The 22,740-nt window shown below is 39.9% G+C and overlaps 1 protein-coding gene across 7 annotated transcripts in view; it reads right to left on the bottom strand.

Moving 5' to 3' along the window:
• Positions 1-22,740, bottom strand: part of COL18A1 (collagen type XVIII alpha 1 chain) — a 191,993-nt gene that overhangs the window by 32,906 nt on the left and 136,347 nt on the right. For 6 of the 7 annotated variants that reach the window (XM_067462128.1, XM_060771389.2, XM_060771380.2 and 3 more), the window contains 13 exons: positions 22,013-22,096; positions 19,344-19,403; positions 12,356-12,500; positions 11,235-11,344; positions 11,007-11,033; positions 9,866-10,081; positions 8,956-8,982; positions 7,735-7,797; positions 7,493-7,570; positions 6,354-6,407; positions 6,054-6,212; positions 4,390-4,452; positions 4,205-4,249 (listed from right to left, as the gene is read on the bottom strand). In XM_067462128.1, coding sequence (XP_067318229.1) covers positions 4,205-4,249; positions 4,390-4,452; positions 6,054-6,212; positions 6,354-6,407; positions 7,493-7,570; positions 7,735-7,797; positions 8,956-8,982; positions 9,866-10,081; positions 11,007-11,033; positions 11,235-11,344; positions 12,356-12,500; positions 19,344-19,403; positions 22,013-22,096 — 1,131 coding nt within the window. The remainder of the gene's footprint in view (positions 1-4,204; positions 4,250-4,389; positions 4,453-6,053; positions 6,213-6,353; positions 6,408-7,492; positions 7,571-7,734; positions 7,798-8,955; positions 8,983-9,865; positions 10,082-11,006; positions 11,034-11,234; positions 11,345-12,355; positions 12,501-19,343; positions 19,404-22,012; positions 22,097-22,740) is intronic. The other variant, XM_060771366.2, reaches the window with a different exon arrangement.

Here is a 22,740-nt window from a genome sequence, read left to right as displayed (position 1 = left end):
ATAGGGAAGCCTTGTCATTCAGCTTTTTAATGGATTTATATAGCATTAATTGCTGCTGAGAAGTCACTTTTATTCCTTGCTTTCTGTATTTTTTATTTCTTCTTCTTTTTTGTATCTTTCTTCTTCCTGCTTATGTTCTGTCTTAGTTTCTTTCTATAGTTAGTATTGTGTTTTCTGTTTTAAAATAACATTTTTTTAAAGAAAAAGATGTCAAAATAGAGGACATACAAACCTGTAAGACCCCTGTCTTCTATCCATAGAGAGTACCAACTTGGGTATGGTGAATATATAAGCATTAGGCATGGGCAATCCATGCTTCTAAATGGTTCTAAAATACTTACAAAACTAGGGGGTGCTGGTGCTTTGCTTCTAAAGTGCTGCTAAAGTTCTGGTGGTGAAAATTTCAGAACTCTAACAAAACTTTCAACATTTTGTTATAAATGGCAGTTCCTAATTGATTCTGTCATAAAAATTGCAAATATTGAAAGTTTTGTTAGAGTTCTGAAATTTTTACCACCAGAACTTTAGCAACACTTTAGAAGCAAAGCACAAAACCCTCTAGTTTTGTAAATACTTTAGAACCATTTAGAACCATGGATTGCCCATGCCTAATAAGCATATTATAAATGTATGCAATTTGCACACACAGAGAGAAAGAGAGATAAACAAAGCTAAACAAATGCAACTTTAGCAATAAAAAAAGTTCACATAGTCTCCACAGAGGAAAATGCTTCAGTCTTGTCTTGCTCATCTCATGTATTAAGCCTATTTATCTGAACGTATTTCATAATGCCATGTGTTACTAAATGACATTCAGTAGTCTACTGTGGTGCAGTTTACAGAAGTGTGCACAACAGAACAGAATGAGTATGCAAACTGGCTCAAAACAGGGTAACAGGGCAGGCTACTCGTCTTGAGATCTGTAGTGCTCAGACTGCAGACTTCTTAGTGTACATAAGGCTATGTACAACACAACTAATAATTGCAGTTGTCCCTCTAGACCAGAGATGGAGAACCAATGGTCCCTCATATGTTAAATTACAGCTCCCATCATTCCCAATCATTAGGTGTATTAACTGGACTACTATGAGCTGAATTCCAATTTTGGAGATTTTGGACTGCTCTAGACTAACATAGTAATCCCACAACCTATTCAACATGCCAGGGCCCTTGTTATCATGCATCCAAACACATATACAAGCAAACTATTTCACACTCCAAAACATGAGCAGAGATGTTACCTCTGTTCTTGATTTTCCCCTAAATGGGGTTGAGTAGTAATAAGCAAGTAGTTCTAACACATCAGGAGGAATAGGAAGTAGAGTATTCTGGTTAGATGGAAAAAGTGAATGAATGCAGGAAGGCTGAGAATCAGGAAAAGGATGGTGTACCACAGTAGTCTCTCTTTTTTTTTTGTCTCTTGGTGCTATTAAGACTTTAGCAGGCAAGTGAAATATATTGCTATCAAAATGTTATGGGACTACAACTTCCACCAGCTCTAACAAGAACAGGCAAGATGAGAAATTATGGGAGGTATGCTGATGTAGTAGGTTTTCTTTAATTATTTTCAATTTGCAAGGAGCTTCCAAATGATATCCCATCACAATGCATAATGTGAAGGGATGTCATATTGAGTAATGGATCCAAACTTCTGGAAAGGATTTCACTCAAATATTGGGCAGAATTATGGAACACATTGCTTTGCAGAGTATTGGAGTCTCCTCCTTTGGAGGTCTTTAGAGGTTGGGTGGCCATCTGTCAGGAGTGCTTTGATTTTGTATTCCTGGATGGCAAAAATGGGGCTGGCCTGGACAGCCCTTCCAACTTTAGAATTATATGGGTGCAAAATTTTACAATGTAGAATTAATGCAGTTCGACAACACTTTAACAGCATGTTTATAGTTTGGTGTTATTACTGTATTTCATCGCATAATAGTCACACATCTTTTTGGGGGAAGCAAAATATTTTACCTTTCCCCACATAATAGTCTCACCCTTAGTTCATTCACCTCAGCAAGAGAATTAAGGGTGTGACTGCTCTTTTGGTGCTACTCCCAAAGCCAAGTCAAGCCTCGCAGTGCTAAGGAAAAGGGGCCGGCAGGCCGGCAAGTGAGTTCATCCGCCTGCCCGAGGAGGGAGGCCTTGTAGTTCTCACTGAAGGAGCAGACAGCTTTGCAGCTATGGGGTTTCCTTTGGCTAATAGCCAAGGGAAGCCCAATAGTCGCCAAAAAAAATTCCTCTCATAACAGTCGCACACCCTCCTTTCTCCTCCTCCCAAAAGGAAAAAAAGTGTGACTATTATGCAATGAAATACGGGTATTTGGATGCCAAGACTAAAGACCTCCTAAAACTACAACTTTAATTTTACTACACATGAAAAACCCGGGAATAACAGAATACTTGAAGCCTAAAAGGCTGTGCATATTAGAATGGTGAGGTATGTATGAATAAGTTGGACATCTTTATCTGCACCTATAAATCTGTTTAAAAAAAAGACCTAAGTGAGAAGATTGTATATAAGAGGAGGCAAAGTAAAGTCCTCCAATTGAACTACCACTTTTGTCATCCCCAGCCAGTACAATCAATGGAGAAGAATGTTGGAAGTGTGACGCGGGCATCAAATGGTGCCTCGCTTTTGTAAGCCGCCCTGAGTCCCCCCCGGGGTGAGAAGGGCGGGGTATAAGAACCTGTAATAAATAATAATAATAAATATAAGTTGCAGTACAACATCTGGAGCTGCATTTCGCTCGGTGCTGTTTTATCAAGAACACACCTGCTAAAAGAATGGCCGAAAACCACAGCTGCCAAAATACAGATTAAGAAAGCAATGAAGTCATGGACAGAGGGTATTAGGCAGCCTAGCTGTGGGCCTTTACTATGTTGTCTGATGGTATCTAAACTTGTGGGCTTAAAAAAAAAACATTCATCTTACTTTCTTCCCCACCTGTGTTTGCTAAAGCAGGGGGTGCTTTTGCAAATAAAGTTCCAGCCCTAGCAAACAGCTAGGGAGATGGATGACCACAGCCATAATAGTACTTGCTGACAACTCTACTATTATTTTTGTTATTATGTAAATACACAGCAGCAGCAGCCTGCATTGTAACTTGTATCAACAAAAGTGGTTGTGGTTTCTGGTATTTACCTTCAAGAGAGAGAGTGGAGGAAATGTTTTGATTTGTTTTCTAAAGTTGCTAACAGATTCAAGGAATTCCAATTTTTAGTTCCCTCAAAAAGTAAATCAAACTCTGCTTAACATGCCAAATAATTACTGCTTTTTTTAAAAAAGAGCATAGTTTAACTGCAGGGCACAGAATATGAGGCTCCACCTTATAAGGTAAATAGTCCTAGGTAGAGCTTGAAATGTGAGTAGATCAACTCCGTCAGGAAGGTAAGGATGCTCCATGCCGTCATACCGGCCACATGACCTTGAAGGTGTCTACAGACAATGCCAGCTCTTTGGCTTAGAAATTGAGTTGAGCACGAATCCCCAGAGTTGGATGCACTTGGACTTAATGTCAGGGGAAAACTTTTACCTTAGACTTGAAAAAGGTCACAGTAGCCATGCTGGCTGGAGGATTCTGGGAGCCTTCATAAAGAAAAATGTCCCCAGCCTCTTGCCTTGAGGCACCCATTCATTACAAGTTTGCATGGAGTCTTCCTTGTTTACCTATCATGGCCACCTCAAAAGAAAAGCAGGGAATTGGATTCCTTTGTTGTAGATCTGGAGGGGCCACTCTGGCCATCCATATGCTTACTGGACCACAACTTCCAATCATTTACCATTGGCTAGGCTGGCTAAGGATGATGGGAGTTGCAAGCCAAAAAATACCTGAAGGTCCACTATATCTTATGGCTGTTCTAAATGTACTTTTCAAAGAGATGGTGCACGGACCAGTACTAATCTAGGAGATCTGAGTACATCAAATGCAATGCTTTTAATCTTACAAAACAGCAGCTCCCAGTGTTCTTTGGGAAAAGAGTTATTCTGAAATGGGCTTCAAAGTGAAGCTTTTCACAAATAACCCTTGTTCTATTTGAAACAGATTTCAAACAAAAGTGGTTAATCATACAGGACTACTCTTAAAAAATAAACCATACACTTGCCAAAGATTAACAACAAATAAACCTCACACTATATGTTGCTGCCAACTCAAAAATACACAATTCTACTATAATAATTTCTGCAGAAAGTGAACCATATTACCTTTGGTCCAGGTGCTCCTGGGAGGCCTATTTCACCTGGTTCACCCTGAAAACAGAAAAGAAAGTTGTGTATTTTGTTTTTGATGCTTTTCACAGAGTCAGCTGCAAATTGGAGTCTCATGGTCTCCCTGTGAGCTCACTACTGCCATACAGTAAAGAGAACTTGCACAGAGGAGCGATACATACCCTTGCTCCAGTCAGCCCTGGCTGACCTGCGATCCCATCTCTTCCTGGAAGACCAGGAGGGCCCTGGAAAACATCCAAAAAGGAAAGGGGTTTTTTCGTGTGTCGGGAGCGACTTGATAAACTGCAAGTTGCTTCTGGTGTGAGAGAAATGGCTGTCTGCAAGGACGTTGCCCAGGGGACGCCAAGATGCTTTACCATTCTGTGGGAGGCTTCTCTCATGTCCCTGCATGAGAAGCTGGAGTTGACAGACAGGAGCTCACCCCGTTCCCTCATCAGCAGTCCTGCCTGCACAAGGGTTTAACCCATTGCACCACCAGAAAGGTGAGAAGTCTTTTGGAAGCTGCCAACCAACTCATTGTTATCAGTCACTTGGGCAGTTTCCCGTGGCTTCTGTTCATTTATTATTTATTTATTTACAGTATTTATATACCGCCTTTCTCACCCCTGGGAGGAGAAAGCAGGTCATGTATGCAACTAACCTTTTGAAAAACACTTGGTGCTAATACGAGGTTTTTAAAAGCATGTTGTTAATACAAGAGAAATTATTTCTTCAAGGTAGTGTTGAAAAGATACATACACACACATACAGACCCCTGTCTGAGTGGGCCTTTTAATGGTTCCCATTGGCATCAATGAAAGTTTTTTCTTATAAAAGGTTAAATTGTTGAGGCCAGAGAAGGTCTGACAATGGGATATGGATCAATACAGAAGTTCATAGGTGCATCCTCCATTACCTTCATAATGAGTGAATGTGTTCAGATACCATCAGAAGTTGCAGAGGTAAGGGAATTGCGGAGTGAGAATGGTATGTGTATGGAAAAGAGAAGAAGCGTACAGTGGAGAAAGATTTGCTAGACCTACATTCAAAACATGCCCCTCCCTTGATTAAAAAAAGAATCCTCTTTGGGTAGAATTGCATCTTGTACATTTATAAGCATGATAGCTGGGGGTATTTGGGGGGGGGTCAGTTTGGGCAGGAGTAATTCTCTAATCAAAATCAGATTGAGAAAAATAACTCATGAGTGGAGTGGTGAGGGTGAGAAAACTCTATGTCTGCATACATGTGTTGAAATGCACATACTTCCTCCACTTGCTCTTGAACTAGTCCCTCCCCTTTTTGTTCAAAGCATGTGATAGTTTGCAAAGGACTAAGCTGACTGGAACTGTGCTCGTGGGGTTGGTGGAAGAGAAGAAGCCACTCAGAGCAATATATTATCACCACCAGCCTTTCCCAAATTAAGGCAGTAACTAGATTTTTCTCCTTCTGACAGCCAGTCAAAGCATTCCTTGGAAATACTGCTAACACATAATTCCCCAACATGGCATCCCTCATAAGTACTGGATTACATCTTTCCAGGCTCCCTAGACAGAATAAATATCTAGTTGGTTTGCCAAATTAAAAGTCCAATACTGCTGGAGGACATCAGGTTGAGGAAGCCTGTATGAATGCAACATGGGAGCCTATTTTGTGTGATACCTTTAGATAGACTCTTTAGTGATCCAACTCCAGAAGCCTCACAACAGTCACAAAGCAAAGTGTGAAATTATATTCTAAGTGAATTCTGGATCTGTAAAATGATACCTAGAGGAATTACCAACTTTCGAAGTCAGTATTCTTATATTCTATTAGTTTCTATAAGCTCAAGTACCCCCTTTTAACTTACAGGAGGCCCTGGAAGTCCTGGGCTACCATCCCTGCCTGTCACTCCAGGTAGTCCAGGTGGTCCTGGAAGGTCAGTCCCATTTGTCCCAAATCGTCCAGGCTGTCCTGGTAGGCCAGGCACTCCAGGTGGTCCTGGTGGGCCAGGTGGTCCTCTGGGGCCCTGAAAAATAGCAAACAGTCTGCATACATCATCTAAAAGAACCCTTCACAAACACAAATGAACTAAAAAGAGCTATTTAGATGGCACACACCATTGGGAGAAACCTAATGAAGGTAACAGCTACCTAGCCTACATACTTACTCGTAGGTTTTCCAAATCGCCCCCAAAGCCAGAACCTTCCATATCAATAAATGTCTGGGGAGGAAAAAGAAATCAAGTGTTTAGTGCTTCTCACAATCAAATTAGAATTAGAATCGATTTATTGTCATTGTGCTACTGCACAATGAAATAAAATGCCTTCCCTAGGACACACAACAAAATAACATCCATCACTCAATACCCCGATCACCACCACACAGACCCTAATGCCAGATCAATGCGAAACCATGGAGTTCAACATAGCCACAACTCTAGGATAAAATCTATCCCTCAGTCTGTTTGTCCTTGACTTTGTTACCTTGTCCCATCTGCCAGATGGCAATAATTCAAAAAAAGAAAAATGCTGGGTGAGATGGATCCCCAAGAATGCTCTGAGCTTTCTTAAGGCTGCAGGACCTATAAAGTTCTTCCCAAAAGGGGAGAGAGCAACCAATGATTCTTTGTGCAGTAGTGGTGACCACACGCAGATGCAGTAGGCTAAGATACTCTCTATAGCACAACGGTAGAAAGTCACCAGTAGTTTTTCATTCAGTTGTTGGTTCCTTAGAAGTCTCAACTAGTAGAGTTCCTGCTGGGCCCTCTTAACCAATGCTGCCGTATGAGTGCCCCAGGTCAGATTCTCCTTAACGGTGACATCCAGGAACTTAAAACTGGCCACCTGCTCCACTTAGTCTCCATTTATGACCAAGGGCTGAATTTCAGGTCTGTTCTTCCTGTAGTCCACAACATACTCATTGGTCTTATTGATGTTAAGAACCCCGCACCGTGAGAGCAGCCAATCCACCTCATCCCAATGTAGCTATGGCAAAAATGTGAGGCTCAACCAAGTCTGTCAGAGGCTGGCCTCCTCACTGTTGGCTAAGAAAGGTTTACAACAAGCAATCATGACTATCCTAAATAAGTGATAACTAGGCAAGTTAATAAGATTGACAGAACAGTTTTCCTTCCCCCTCAAACTGCTCAGCATTTATTTATCCCAACACTTATTGCACAATTTTCCATCTTACAGTGGCAATTACAGAAACTGAAACTAAAACACAACATTGGTTTAAAATGCAAAGAGGTGTAAGAGGATAAGAGACAACAAAGCAGGATAGAAATCAAGCAAAACCAAAACTCACCAATTTGTCCAGTTTGGAACTGAATCCAGGTGGTCCTGGTGGCCCAGGAGGACCTCTTGCACCAATGCCTGGATCACCCTGGATATAGAGAACAGATGATGAAGCTGAGAACATTGGCCACATATACCCAAAAAGCAACCAAACTCAGTGTTATTCTGAAATTGCTGATATCTTTCACAAACACAAATGAACTAGAAATGAGAACAAATCAATTTATGTTCATATGACTCAAGAGCTCATACCTTTTCTCCTTTTTGGCCAGGTTCACCAGGGGTTCCAGGGAATCCTTGAGGGCCAACATCACCCTGCAAAGGAAATCAGTAAGTGCTTCCCAAATATCTCTGAAAGAGCTATAATATTCCATTTACAGACACACAAACACACCCACATGAATACACATTCGGCAAGGAAACTAAAAGTTGCGTCAAGATGACTGTGTTCTTAGAAGTAGTATTCCAGATTCACATCTTTATTTGTCCATGATAAGCAAGAACAGGGTCTAAATCAAATAAAACTAAGCTCCCTCTGATATGTTCTACAGCAATGCTACTCAGTGATGGTCCATGAACCAGAACTAATCCCTGAGACATTGGCTGACAGTCTATGGCAAGTTTCTAAGGAAGAAAGAAATAATTGTAGCCAAAGGGAACAAATGTGGTGCCAGTCATGGGGCAGTGGGGGAAACATATTTGTCACTAAGGCAATTGAGTGTTTCAACATTACAATTACAGTGAATGGATGCAGGTATGTGGCTACTTTTCTATTTTAAGGAATACAAAAATCTAGTCTGGGAATTGAATGACAGAATTAAAGATACAATTTCACTCACATAAACACCTGAATAGATTTCAGGGTACAGTCCTAAACTCACATAATGAGGAATAACCCCCACTGAATACACTGGGACTATAAGTGCATTTACACTGTTGAATTAAAACAGTTCAATGCCACTTTAACTGCCATGGCTCAATGCTATGCAATCTCAGAATGCATCATTTGGTGAGGGAGCAACAGCCTTGTACAATGATAGCTCTTATAATTCCATAGCACTGAGCCACTGTAGTTAATGTGGTGTCAAACTGCATTAATTTGACAGGTTAGATCAGTGGTTCTCAACCTGTGGGTCCCCAGATGTTTTGGCCTTCCACTCCCAGAAATCCTAACAGCTGATAAAATGGCTGGAATTTCTGGGAGTTGAAGGCCAAAACACCTGGGGACCCAAAGCTTGAGAACACTGGGTTAGATGCAGACTTAGTTTTTAGTAAACACGCAGCAGGTTGCACTTGGGTTATTTTCTCTTCCCCAAAAGCAGGACAATATCACATAACACAAGGAAAGAGAGAAATGAAAATGGTTAAGGAAAGTACTGGCAATCCAATATAATAGTTCTAAACAGTACAATGATACCTATTAAACATGAAATATTTATCTTCAAAATATGAGACACAAAGAGCAGCACTTACTGGTTTGCCATCTTCGCCAGGATCTCCCTAGTAAGAACAAAATGCAGGAACTTAGTAGAAACCTGGCTTATTCGCATTTTTGTAATCTAGCATTTTTATTTAATTACCCTTATTTTCCAAGTGCACATTCCTCGGTGAGTTTGCACTCTTCACAAACTAGCAAAATAGCCACAAAGGAAAGCAACGCAAACTCAAATCCTAATTACTACTTGCATGAACACAGGATGAATGTTTAGGTTTAATACTCTCTCTGGTTAAGGCATATAAAAAGGATGGAGGAAGGCAAGAAGATGTAGGACTGGTAAGGAGGAGAAGGTATTTTAGACAACTCTGCAAAATAAAAAAACAAATATATTCTTTTACAGAATAGCAAGTGTGCTATCCAAATTAAGTAAAAAATATGGACACAGGTGGAATGCAGAAAAAGCTAGAGGAAAAAGGTCAACAAGAAACAAGCAGAAAAGGGGGAAGAAATTATGTAGAGAAACAAATGATCATGGGCAAAAGACTGAGGATGCATCATAGAGTGAGCAGAAATTCCACAGATGAGAATTGTTTATATTTGGAGAAACTGTTTATAAGCTGATACTGTAGCACAGTGGTCTCACCTGCCCTCCGTAACATAACATAAAAACTGCGCAGCCCTTTTCAAGAGATGGCTAAATGTAGTCAACACAAAGAGACCTCCACCCTACCAAACATCAAAAAGGGCTAAAGGATTAAAATGGAGAACCTGGAGACTCTAACTTGTGGAAACCCATTTGAGAACTGGGGGTACAATTTCATCTTTGTTCCTGTCACTCCACCAGACAATACCAATATGCTCATTGACCTTAAGAGGCAAGCCTTCCCAACCACCACATCCATTCTACCCTATGACACAGCCCCTCTTTCTGAAAGGTCTACTTACAGGTTCTCCATCTTTTCCAGGTAAGCCATCCTTGCCAGGGGATCCAGGAGGGCCTGTAGGTCCTGGCTGCCCAGCAACCTGTTCTACCACAGAGCCATCGGAGTGCTTCACAATGGTGCCAGGAGGCCCGGGGGGCCCAGTTGGACCAGGAGAACCTTCAGCACCAGGCTCCCCTTTCTGACCTTTAGATCCTGGATATCCAAAGCCTGCATTTCCCTAAAGGTATGGAAAAACACATTGTGTGGAAACAATCCAAGAATGTCTTCTTGTGGTTACAGAGGTTGGAAGTGAACATCTTCTAAATATGAGACACCAATTGTTTTATTGACTTTGGTTCCTTTGTGACATTCTTGCTTTTCTCCATTATTCCAAACATGCAAATTTCTATCTGTACTGAAATGCTTTCTATAATCTGGACACAGTTTCTTTATCACATCTATGCACCATCTTGTACAGTGAGGAGAATCAACTCAGGCTACTTCGTTTCTATCTCGCAGCTTTAATCAAGAAGGAAGAGGGGGGAAGGAAGAAACGAAATGATTCTTAATCTCTCCTCTCCAATTCTTAGATCAAGGGAAATCAAATTCTGGAGGGACAAATGAAAAGTCAGGAGAAAGGTCATATTTCAGCCTCTATGTTGTATTTAGAGCAACTTTAAGTCACCTCTCCATTTTAATTCAGGTACTTAATCTTCCAAAATCTTTGATTAAATACTTTGATTCTGGATGAACTGGAATTCAACAACTACTATTGTCTCCCCCATTAGGCCTTTTATAAACAATTAGAGATGTGTTCAATTATAGGATAGACATCTATGTCTGAAATATGATTATTTTAACGAAGTGATAATAAAGGTAATGAAAAATAAAATATTTGAAAAGGGAATAGGAACAGAAGGCCCGATACAAAACATGTGAAATGTGCACAGAATAATCGTAAATAGAAATGTTTCTCATCATTCCAGAATTCTTCTCATCAGTTTCTCAGCACTTGAAAAACATTTTTCCTATCATTTTTAATGTATTCAAATTTTTTTCTATCCCTGATTTCATGATATAAATCTGCCAGAGTAAATTGTTTTCACAATACTTCTCTAATACCAGTTTCAAAGGCAAACAGCACAGCAGTAGTGTTTACTTACCTTAACACCTAGATCTCCCTTTTCTCCCTACAGAAGAAGAAACAAAACATTTCAGTGTAGGACAACCATACTTAATCCAATGCAACATTATCATACTCTGAAATATACACTCACTGATAAAAAAGGTAATTTGAAGGGAAAGGAAAGGTATTCAAGAATATAATATTAAAGCAAAGTTGGGCAATATTGGAAGAAAATGACTAAGAATGTTATATATCCTTATTTTACCTTTTCACCTTTGGCACCACCTGTTGACACAACTCCACCAAGTCCAGAGTCCCCTTTGGGGCCACGTTCCCCCTTTTCACCAGAATCTCCTTTCTCACCTTTGGCTCCCACTGTGGTGGAAAAAGCAAAAAGATTCTGAGGAAAGAAGGAAAAAACAAAGGAAAAGGAAGCAGAGCAGTAGGAAGAGCTGCAAAATGTCAAAATAAGAAACAACAGTGTTCCAATTCAACAATAAAACATTGCCATTGGGAACTTGAGAATCTAAACTCAAACAATTACATGTATCTCTTTCCAGCTGTAGGCAAAACCCAAAGGTGCCTTGGAAAATGAGGATAATGAGAAAACAGACAGCTTTTAAAACATATACAAATATACCTGAAGCTAATTTTAGCAGAGAATGGAGAAAGATCGTGGGCTGCCATGACCCCCCGTCTTTAGTTGTAAAGTCCCCATGGCCCCCTTGGTAATCCTGCTTTAAAAAACTGACAAATTTCACATTTTTAAGCTGGACCATATTCCATCTGGAAATTACTAAAAACAAAAAAGTGGCAGTTCCACATACTCCTGAGAACTCCTAACCCTCATCTTATTTTGTTACCAAACTAGCCAAAAACGATAAGCAGAAGAGTTGTGGCATGGTTTCTGATGTGCCTGGACATGCTGTTGGACATACTGGATGGGCTGCTGCAGCCCATGGGAGAAGCACTTACAGGATCTGCCATACACATTTTAGATGGTGCCAAAGATTAAACAGTCGGTCAAAATCACATTGGGTTACTACCTCATGCCTGGAGGTGGATGATATCTGAGAAAATAAAGTTTCTTTCAATCCCACCAGCTTCATTTATTTCTTCTTTGGCAATATCTTGCCTGATAAAAGAACTGCAGTTCTCAAAAGCTTGCATATTTTTGTGTGGGCCAAATCGTTCACTTGTTTTTGAATTATCATTACATACACATGATTTTTTTTCTTACAGCCAGCACAAACACCTTGCTTCGTTTGAGAAATATGTGCATTTTGAAAATCTTCTTTCCATATTATCGAGAAAACATGAATGGTCAGAGTTATACTTATGTTTTCTTTTAAAAGAAGACGATTTTGGGAAGAAAAATTGGGTTACCTCCTGCAGCAGATGGTGGCTTCTCTTTTGGCTCAGCAATATCTGTATGTAAATGGAGTTTCTCTTCTTGTTCTGTGGGCTTTTTGGCAATGGGAGGAGAAGTCACAGGTGGAGGCACTGGCAGACCTGAGACCACTGGAGTGACCTGGAGAAAGAAATAGCACTGGAGTAAGCTTTCGAATCCTCTGTATCCGATAACTGAAGGTCATGTCTGCCATTTTCTATTTGCATCCAAGCTAACTTCAGCCCCATACCTTCACAATACATCTCATTTTTACTACCAACTCCTGTTAGATCAGCAGTTACAGAAGAGTTATGGTGGCAGCTTTTTCCACAATTGCAATAAGGAGACCTCCAGAGGCGGACTTCCCTCTCCATTTGCAATAAGGTGGACTCCCGATGTGCCATGTCATCTCCATTCACACCCTAAAAGACCTTAGGATTATGCGCATATAACCAAAACAGTATGATTTTATCTAGTAAAATGTAACAAAACCATATGCTTATCTTATGCTGTAACAAAACCTTAAAATTTTCAGGAAATTTGTAGATAGATAGATAGACAGATAGATATTCCACTTGCTTTACCACCACCAGATCCTCTGAAGCCACAGATGCAGGCAAAATGTCAGGAGAAAGTTCTGCCAGAACACAGCCATACAGTCGAGAAACCACACAACAGCCCAGTGATCCCAGCTGTGAAAGCCTTTGACAATACATATATCTGTCTCCCTGGCTAAATTTTTGAAGAAATGTTACATCTCAGAATAGAAAATGCAAAATAGATAATGTGGATCAATTACATCTTTGGACACTGGGTGGCATGCTTGTTCTATATCCAAATGCAGAAGAAAAATTACATATTCTGAAACCTGACTTCTAACAATTTGTTTCTTGGGTGCATATCCTTTATGAATTTGCTTCCACTATTGTTTTGTTGTTCTTTCCCAGTTTTATGAAATACTTGAGGACTATTGTGTCACAATATGGCATTTCAAATAGTGCCGGGTTAGATTCAAATCCCCATGCCAACAGGAAGCTTGCAGAGCAAATGTAAGAAAGTTGCTCTTTCTCAGCCTGAACTCCCTGACCAGATGGTTGAGAATACAAAATCAGAGAGTGCCTTTGGATAACACAAAAAATGAACAATAAATGATTGTCTCCTTGTTTCTATCTGATCTTCGTTTTTTATATACATTTAAAATTGGTTTCCTTCAATGATGGTATAATCTTGAGAGTGTTAGGGACTGAGATGGGGGGCACGGGCTCTAACATCTGCCTGGGAGACCCTCCTCTCGGTCCTGCCATCATCACAAGCATGGTTGGTGGGGATGAGGGAGAGGGCCTTCTAAGTGGTGGACCCCTGACTTTGGAACGCCCTCAGCCTTTCACTTTATCCCATGCTTTCTCTCCATTGTCATAGCTCTGCACTATCCAATTCCCTTGTCCTATTGTTTACAGCCTGGCCATGTTTACAGCAGCTTACTGCCATTGGTTGATGAGCTCAGTTTTACTTGGTTGATGTTCTATATGCGTATGTGTTTTATTTAGTGCTATGTTTGTTTTATGTTTTGTTTTTGGTCATCTTGTGTCACATGCAAGCCGCCCTGAGACCCTTTGGAGAGATGGTGACGGGATAAAAGAATAAAATTGTTATTGGGCTGTTGTAGGTTTTTTGGGCTGTATGGCCATGTTCTAGAAGCATTCTCTCCTGAAATTTCACCTGCATCTATGGCAGGCATTCTCAGAGGTTGTGAGGTCTGAGGATGCCTACCATAGTTGCAGATGAAAATGTCAGGAGATAATGCTTCTAGAACATGGCCATAAGGCCCAAAAAAACCTACAACAACCCAGTGATTCCGGCCAATACAAAGTTTTTGTTATTATTATTAATTTATTGTTATTATTATTGTTGTTGTTGTTGTTGTTGTTGTTGTTGTTAAATGTGTACATAATATGAGTCGCAAAACAAAAGGCACTCCTTGCATGCCTTAACTGTACAATGTTCATTTTACATGGTATACCATACATGTTGTTTTGATTGCAATTATCACTCTTCCAAGAGAGCGACTGAACAATTCCAGAATTTTACTGCATTACTTTCAGGACCATACACTGCCAAAATCTTCTGAGGTCTCCAATAACTCTTTTGAAGAAACACAAAGGCTTAATGTCATGACTGCAACTCATATGGTTATATTTTCACACAAAAAAAACTGTACATATTGTACAGTCCATCTGTAAAGCATTTGTGTTCTACATTGAAAGTTCTTTCACACTTCATCACTCTAGCACAACGAAGGTCCTTTAACATTGCCAGTCAAATATCCCTTTCGTGTTGCTCAAGACCACAAGCCCCAGGATTGTGTAGGATATAGCCATGACCATTAAAATGGGACCATAGCACAAAGGAAAAAGGACCCAAGAGGACTGCTGGCTTCATTAAGCAACACTGCCTCAGAAGTTTTGCTTCTGGATCTTGCAGTCCTGGGGCAATTTAATGCAGAACATCATTTCACCAACACATAAATGGCCATATGGGAATGATGGTTTTTGGCCCACATCCCTACTGACTTTGAATGCTTTCATCCATCACTGAAAATACAGGGTCAAGCTTGGACTGTATAAAAGCATTTGTAAAAATTGAAAAGGGTCAGAAGTTGTATGGCTGTGTATAGGGAACACACATTAACTGTCATTATTCATTTCAAATATGTATGAATTGCCCAACAATCTAATGCATACAAAAAGCAATACGTAATTCAAGAAAACACAATAATGAAATAAAAACAGAAACCATCAACGAAGAGCACAAACAGAGAGGAGTGACACTAGCCAGTCATGAACTCATGAGTCTTTGATTATTGTTTTAATTTTTCTGTAATATTGGTCCAGGATTCTATGTGCAGAGAAGAATCCCAGCTGTGTAAAATACACTCTAGAAAAATAAATCTAGGGAAGGCCATCACTGCCTCTCCATAACAGTGACTGCTTTTGCAACTTGATCCTGAACTACTTCTGGCTCAGATGGTGACACTTGTCTCAATGCCAAGCTGAGATTTCTTGTAATCCCTTGAGAAGAAGCATGAAGGAAAATTTAATTTTTAAGATAAAATACAAAGCAGCTGGAAAACTATGGTAATAGGACTGAAGCCCCATCCATCAGTTGGAACATAATAGACTCCCTAATTTTATCTCTCTCTTTTTTGTTCTACACCAGCAGCTGCTCAAACAAGGAGGTGGCATTGCAATCAATTTATAGTAAGGGACTTAGATCAATATTCTGTACAGGTCTATGAAAAGGATATTGGAAGATTCAAAGAACAAGTTGGAGAGCATTGGGGACTACCTCCAAAGCCTGCATTGACATTGTGCAGCTAGAAATCAGATGTCACACTGGAGGTCGGCTATCCAGGAGGCAAACATTAGAGAACTCACACAAAGCTATGAAACATCTGCGTGATGAAGAAATCTAATACAGGCCCAACAAATGAAGACATGCATAACATTTCAAGAGATCACAGTCTCCAGAGCGAATGTCAAACATGAACTACAAATTAATATTGAAGAAAATTAATGAGAATAATTAGCTGCACAGCAAGATGAAGAAAAGGAATGGGTGGGGGAAATAAAGGATGGAATTGCTTTATGTGTATTTCCTTTCTAACTGGAAAAGCCATGATTAGGAAATGGGCACTGAATATATGTATAATTGCATATATATATTTGCAATTTGATAGATAGATATTCCAAATTCCATTTTTAAAGGCTAGCATTATAGAAGACACATGGCCCTTGGTGTAAAAGACAGTGGATTTATGTGTTTCACTGTAAGTGTTCATGAGACAGAGGAGGAACAAATCTGTTCATGAAGAACATTTTTCTATTTAGAAAAGAAAACCAGGAATTTATTTAAATAAAACCACTTTTTCCATTTGTTTTTTCTTCTTCTGAAGTTAAAAACATATGATATTCAAAAATTTAAGTTTCTTCCACATCCAAATACTTTTGCTCAAGAATCAAGAATCATCAAGAATCATCAAGATGTCTTTTCGAAGAGAGAAAACATAGGTGTGCCTTAGTCCAAGAAGAAGAATTCTGTGAGTATGTGAACCACATTTTAAAGAGCCAGTGGATTGTACTGGAATTGTTTATTTCTTTACGTCCTCTCTTTAGCTTGTTGTCTTGTACTCTAATTCAAACCAGGTTGTTGGAAAAATAGGCATCTTTCTTCCAACTCGACCTGCTCTCGCAAGGGGGAAATAACAGAATAAAAGCCAATGTTCTGAATCATGGTCAATAAAGACCAATTAGACCTGACTAGTTAGACAATGAAAGTATTTAAATAAAAAAGTTAACAGAGTCTGCAATTATGTGATGCACCACTGAAAATAACCAGTAGTATGCCAAGACTATGAGGCACTGCCAAAAAGTCAACAGCAGCAAATCCCCATTAGCAGGAAATGGAAGAGTCCAGCTTGACCAGCTGCCTCAACGCATTACTGCCCTGGATCAACCTCGCATCCTCAGCTACGCTTGGACACACTGTTTGGATTAGCATACTGGGGCAGGTTTCCAGACTACATTGCACATCTGGTGAAAAGAGGATAACTTAGCAAGTCATCTCTGAAGTCTTTGGTACAGTAGAAATTCTATCTCTGTATAACTAAAATGTCTACTTTTTGAAACCATGGTTTACATGCATAAAAAAACAAACGTATGTATAACTATATTGTATGTGACCTATTTGAGATCCAATGTGGAATAGTGTTTCAGTGTTGGACCGGGACCCTAGCAGACTACATTTCAAATCCCTACATGATCATGGATTCCCACCGGGTGATTTTGGGCAAGTCACAACCTTGCAGCCTCAGGGGGAGGCAATGGTAAATTCCTTCTGAATATGTCTTGCCAAAAAAACAAACAAACCATAATAGGGTCACCTTAGGGTTGTCAAAAGTCAGAAATGACTTAAAGGCACACAATATATAAAACATGTTTGCCATTTAACACATATTTGGAAACCAAATGAATGTATATGTTGATAACTACTTATCAACTGCTACAGTTTGGCCTCATGTGATGATCAGTGTAGTAGACTACAGAAATTGCTGCTAGCAAAATGGCATGCCTCCTTTCTTAATGGGAATTCAGTTTAGGCAAGCATATGTTAAGTGATACACTTACTAAAACAGGTTGCCAGGTTGTTTTCAAGCAAGCTTTCGCATGCAATTTAGCATGCACACAATACAAAAAATATAGACTGAACATAGTTTCCTATATGAGCCTCTATCACAAACATCCAACCCAAGTGCTGCCCAAAATCTTGTCTTTTTGTATCTAAAAGAAAATGTAAAGGTCAGAGAATTGCTGAAATTTCAGAACAGTTACACTAATAGAGTGGACAATAAATTTGACAAAAACTTGCACATTTTTACAAATGTTGCTCAAAATAACAGTGTCCATTATTTAATACCAGAACACATATTCTGTTCCATTCAGTAGTTTCAAAATCTAGAATCACTGGATATGAAACAGGGCAAGTGGTGAGAAACTTGTGGATTTAGACTATGCTTCATGAAGTTAGGTTATACTGGTTGGTTCTCCTGGTGATGGGATCTCATAAACATCCAGAAAACCATAAAGACTCTCCATACCCTGTATTTTAAAATATCAGGTTAATAGAGATTTAAAAGCCCCCAACTTGGACCTCAGAGAGCTGCTGCCCTTCAAGGTAATCGTGGCCCCATTATTCAATTTCGAACAGTCGTTCCCACCCTGTGGGCCACAGTCCACTGATGTGCCACAAGACCTAAAATAGGGTCCGCGGTTCTAGATTATTAAATATGGTTTTCTGTGAGCGAGCAGATGGCAACTACTGGATAGCATGTGTTCTGTATCAGAAACTAGAGCTGACGTGGTCTATCCAATGCAATTTTCTGAATCAGTACCCCAAATAAACAAACCAAATCTAAAGTTGACCAAAAAGTGATTCGTAACCCTTTTGGTAGTAATGCTGGAGAGGTCAAGTGGTCTCTGGCCAAAGTGCTCCCTAGTTAAGTGGTCCCTGGTGAAAACAAGGTTGGGAACCACTGATTTAGAATAAGCCAGCTCCTTATACCTTGAGGCATCATTGATCTGAGTTGGCATTCTGTATCTGTTGTAATTGCTGATGCTTAACTTCATATCTTTAGAAAAGCCCTCTTTGAATCATTCTAATCCCATTCTGTCCTCTCTTCCACTTCCACCAACTCCTTCTTCCTTTTCCTACAAATTAATGTGATAAATATCTCCCTACTCTGTTTCTTTCACTGTTCTTCCCATTCATAGGAGGTACTAAGCTCACTGGGTAAGGGGACTGAGGTATATAACTTGCTTGACATACTGATGGTGCTGTATGAGTGCAAAATAACAGGAGGAAATTAAATCAGGCTTGAAAAAGACATTATGCTCAAAATGCAATGATCCCAGCTGCTTGGCACTTTCACGAAAGGCAAAAACTATTTCTTGTTTTAAAAGGCCCTTTTGAGAATGGGGTGGCTCAGAATCAAGTTATTTGCAAGTTTATGAGCTGAAGGTGGGAGGCGAGAGGTATCAGGCTGGGCTTGGTTGGCATGTGCTGACCTTGCAGTTTTCAGTCTACCATTAACCAGACCTCTTCTAAGTTAGTTCTACATGAGTAACTTTGTTGCTTAACTGCTATTCAAAAGAAAGGCAATACCTGTTTACCAAATATTCAGTAGGGTAGCCTAAGTAGCTCACCATAAAAATATGTTACAATTTAACAAAGCATTGAATTTTCAGAGCGCAAGTTTGGATGCAGCTAAACCACTCATTTGCCACATATAGAAAAAGACACATTGAGTATAGTAAACAATTAAAAGTAGCAAACGAAGAAGGGAAGGAGGAGCCACCTGCATACATCAAAGTTAACAATAAGAATCTATTCTGGAAAGTGTTAGTAGTAGGAAAGTGGTCTTGGACTCACTCTTGCCTTTTCCGGTAATCGTGGCTTATCTTCAATTCCACTTCCACCATCTCCAGACATCTAAAGAATTTTTAAGAAGGAAAAAAAATTAAGAAGCAGTCTTCTAGGTCATCAGATATGAATAAAGGCTGGCTGGACTAATTTAATTAATGTATTTGTCAAAATCACCTGATTTTCTGTCTACTTACCAGGAATGCCAACATGCAGGCCTCGTATGTGGGCAAACTGTGGGCGGGAGCCATGTTCCAGGCATTTTTTTAATGTCCTAAATCTAAATGTTTTTAATTTTTTGGTTTTTATTTGTATGTCTGTTTATGCAGTATCAAATTGCTGCCTACTTGTAAGCTGATCTAGAGTCCCCTTAGGGGTGAGAAAGGCAGGGTATAAATATAATAAATAAATAAACCCACACAGGTTTTCCAACCTCTAGTATGGAGCAAGACAGCCAGCCAACTAGAGGCAACCTGGCAGAGGTGGGGAATGGAGCAAGTAGAGGTTTCACTACTGACCCATGGTATGCTGCTTCCCCACCACACCAATGGCCAACCAGTTGTAATCACCCTCTCCTATCTTAATGCTGGGGGATTTGTAAAGACCATTATGTTATTACTGCACTATCTCTTCTCGGTCTTTTGGGTAAGATCAAGTGTAGTGTTATTACCGCACTGCTAAGATTGATAGTGACAGCTTAGTGTGGTCTTGGTATGGGAGATATCATGTCTACTTTGGGAGTTAGCAGTTCCCATGTGATTGACAATGCTTGTGTTCTGGGCATATCTTGGAGGTGTAGACAACAACATTATCTCCAGTTTATGGGCAGATGGTTCTGCAACATTCTGAGGTATTAGGGGAATCATATGATAGTCTTTACTCAAGTGGATAATCGTGTCTGTCTTTCCAGAGCTAGGTAGACTAGGTTTCCATCAACTGTTGGGGATGAATAAATTGCCATCAGCAGGCAGGTAGGTCAGCTAATGTTTGGATCTGGACCCGTGTTCTGGACCAAATATATTCAATTGTAACCAATAAAACTGTAACCTTTTTCATTCTGACAGAAATGTGACCTACATTCATTTCTTCTACTTCACTCTCCGATTCAGCTCATAGATATACGGATTTCTATCCTGGGATGCTGGGATTTACAAAAAAAAACTTTCAAGAGAACAGAAAAGGAAACACTTATAACCTGGGCAATATTAGGAATCACTGTTTCAAATTAGGAATTATAATGAATGACAGATATTACTACCATGAAATATAATTAAATCCATGGGAAACCTCAAGGGAGCTGGATATGTTTAGCTTGGAGAAAAAAAGGCTGAGGGGGGCCATGATAACCATGTTTAAATATTTGAAAGGATGTCCACTGAAGAGGAAGCAAGCTTGTTTTCTGCTGCTCTGGAGGCTAGGAAAAATGGAGCAAATCGCAGGAAAAGCTTCCACCTAAACATTAGGAAGAACTTTCTGGTGGTAAGAGTTGTTTGGCCCTGGAATATTCTGCCTCAGAATGTAGTGATTTTTAAGCAAAGGCCAGATGGCCATCTGTCAGGGGTGCATTGATTGTGTGTTTATGCATGGCAGGGATTTGGACTGGACAGTCTGTGTGGTCTCTTCCAACTCTAGAATTCTATGATTCAAGAAAATAGGCCATTCATTTCATACGACAAATATATCTTACGCACTATAAAAACCCAAAGCCTAGGTGCCTCACTAATAGAAAAAAAGTATGTTGTGAACAAATGGATTTGTTTTTGTTTTCTCATTAGCCCATAATGCTGATCTCCTGTCCTGGAATCTCATTACATCTGCATTCAGAAAATTTCCTGCTCATCTGCATCTAATTTCTGGGAAAATCCTACACCAAAACCTAAGCTATGTTATGGGAAAGGTCAATGTTCAGTCTTAATATACTTGGCTTTACATATATAAAGTCCAAGGTTTAATCCTTAACACCCCTAGTTAAAGAATCACAGAGAGGAGGAATGGGAATGACCTCTACATACCACTGGAATAGGCATGCAGAGTAGAGAATATTGGCCTACATATAGGGTCCCTTCATATTACACTCAACCAGTAGGTTTCCATTGCTGAGTGGGGAATCCAACCTTGGTTTCATACCACTATACTACACTGGCTATCCCTCCATTAACCACAAATCCCACGATCGCAGAACATTGTGCCATGGTAGTTAAAGTGAAATCACCGTGTTATAATTCTGTCATTTGAAAGGGCTCAGGAACAAAATTGTGCACTCCCTTCAGGCGCTGTTGGACAACAATTCCCAGCATTACTCATAATTCCACCTGAGCTTGTGTGCTTCCCACTTTCTGATGCTTTTCTTTTAAATTAATTGCAGTTTAGCATGTAATTTGAATTCTTAGATGTGATTAATCTTAACTATGTTTTGTAAAAACATGATAGCTTCATAAAGCATGGTTTGAACTTTGCGTGCTTCCACTTATCAGAGTTAAGATATATTACGATTTATCAATATTCAGAAGAAACAGCAAACTGTAGTTTATTTGGAAGCTCCTCTTTGCAGCCACAGCAGATCTGAAGGGGGGACGTATGATTAAATGGTGTTTTTACAACACAACAAAGCTGACCCAATGCAAGGAACTTTCAATGTGTGTGTATGCCTAAAGATTGCCAAAGGGAGATCCACTTACCATATCAGAATCATCTTCATCTTCCTCACACTGGAGCTCAGCTGCTCGAGGATCACCTTTCACTTTCAGTTCTGCAATTACGCCCTAGAAGAAAACCGGCAGCAGAAACATCAGTCCATCTTCAGCTTCCCAGATGTATAAAAGCACCACTCCCAGTTGTGGGAGTATAGCCTCCAGGCCGACATCCTAATGATTGCTTACATTTCCCACTTCCATTTAAAGTCAAGATTAATATCTGGCACAAACAGAGTTGATTCGTACTTTTATTGGCACGAGTCATACTTCACAGAATCCCCTCCCCCAGCGCCATCCCTGCCCCCACCACAACAATAGCTGTGATACATCATAGCTAATTAAGTCAGACATTTCATTGATCCTGGTTGTGGCCCACAGATTTACACCCATTAAAACTTGCTTTTTGATTGAGAAAAGCATTAAAGTAGGAAAACAAAATCTGCACAGGTAAAAAAGGTGATGTTATGATCTTGGTGGTGAGAAACTTGGTTTTCTCCCTGTCTGTTGCACGTGTATAAATGTGGTTTATGCATATTTGTGTCTCTTTTTTTCAAAGAAGGATATGGTATTATTCTGTAGCTCCTTGTGCAACCTTCAAAATTTCAACCCCAACAATAGAGGTCATTGCAAATGTGTCTAATCCAGGTATGGGCACACCCAGGCCCAGAGACCAAATGCAGCCCCCTGGGCTCATTTCTCAGGCCCTTCTCTCA

This window comes from Anolis sagrei, chromosome 1 (genome assembly GCF_037176765.1).
Source record: "Anolis sagrei isolate rAnoSag1 chromosome 1, rAnoSag1.mat, whole genome shotgun sequence".
NCBI lineage: Eukaryota > Metazoa > Chordata > Lepidosauria > Squamata > Dactyloidae > Anolis > Anolis sagrei.
This window is presented reverse-complemented; position numbering and strand designations above follow the sequence as displayed.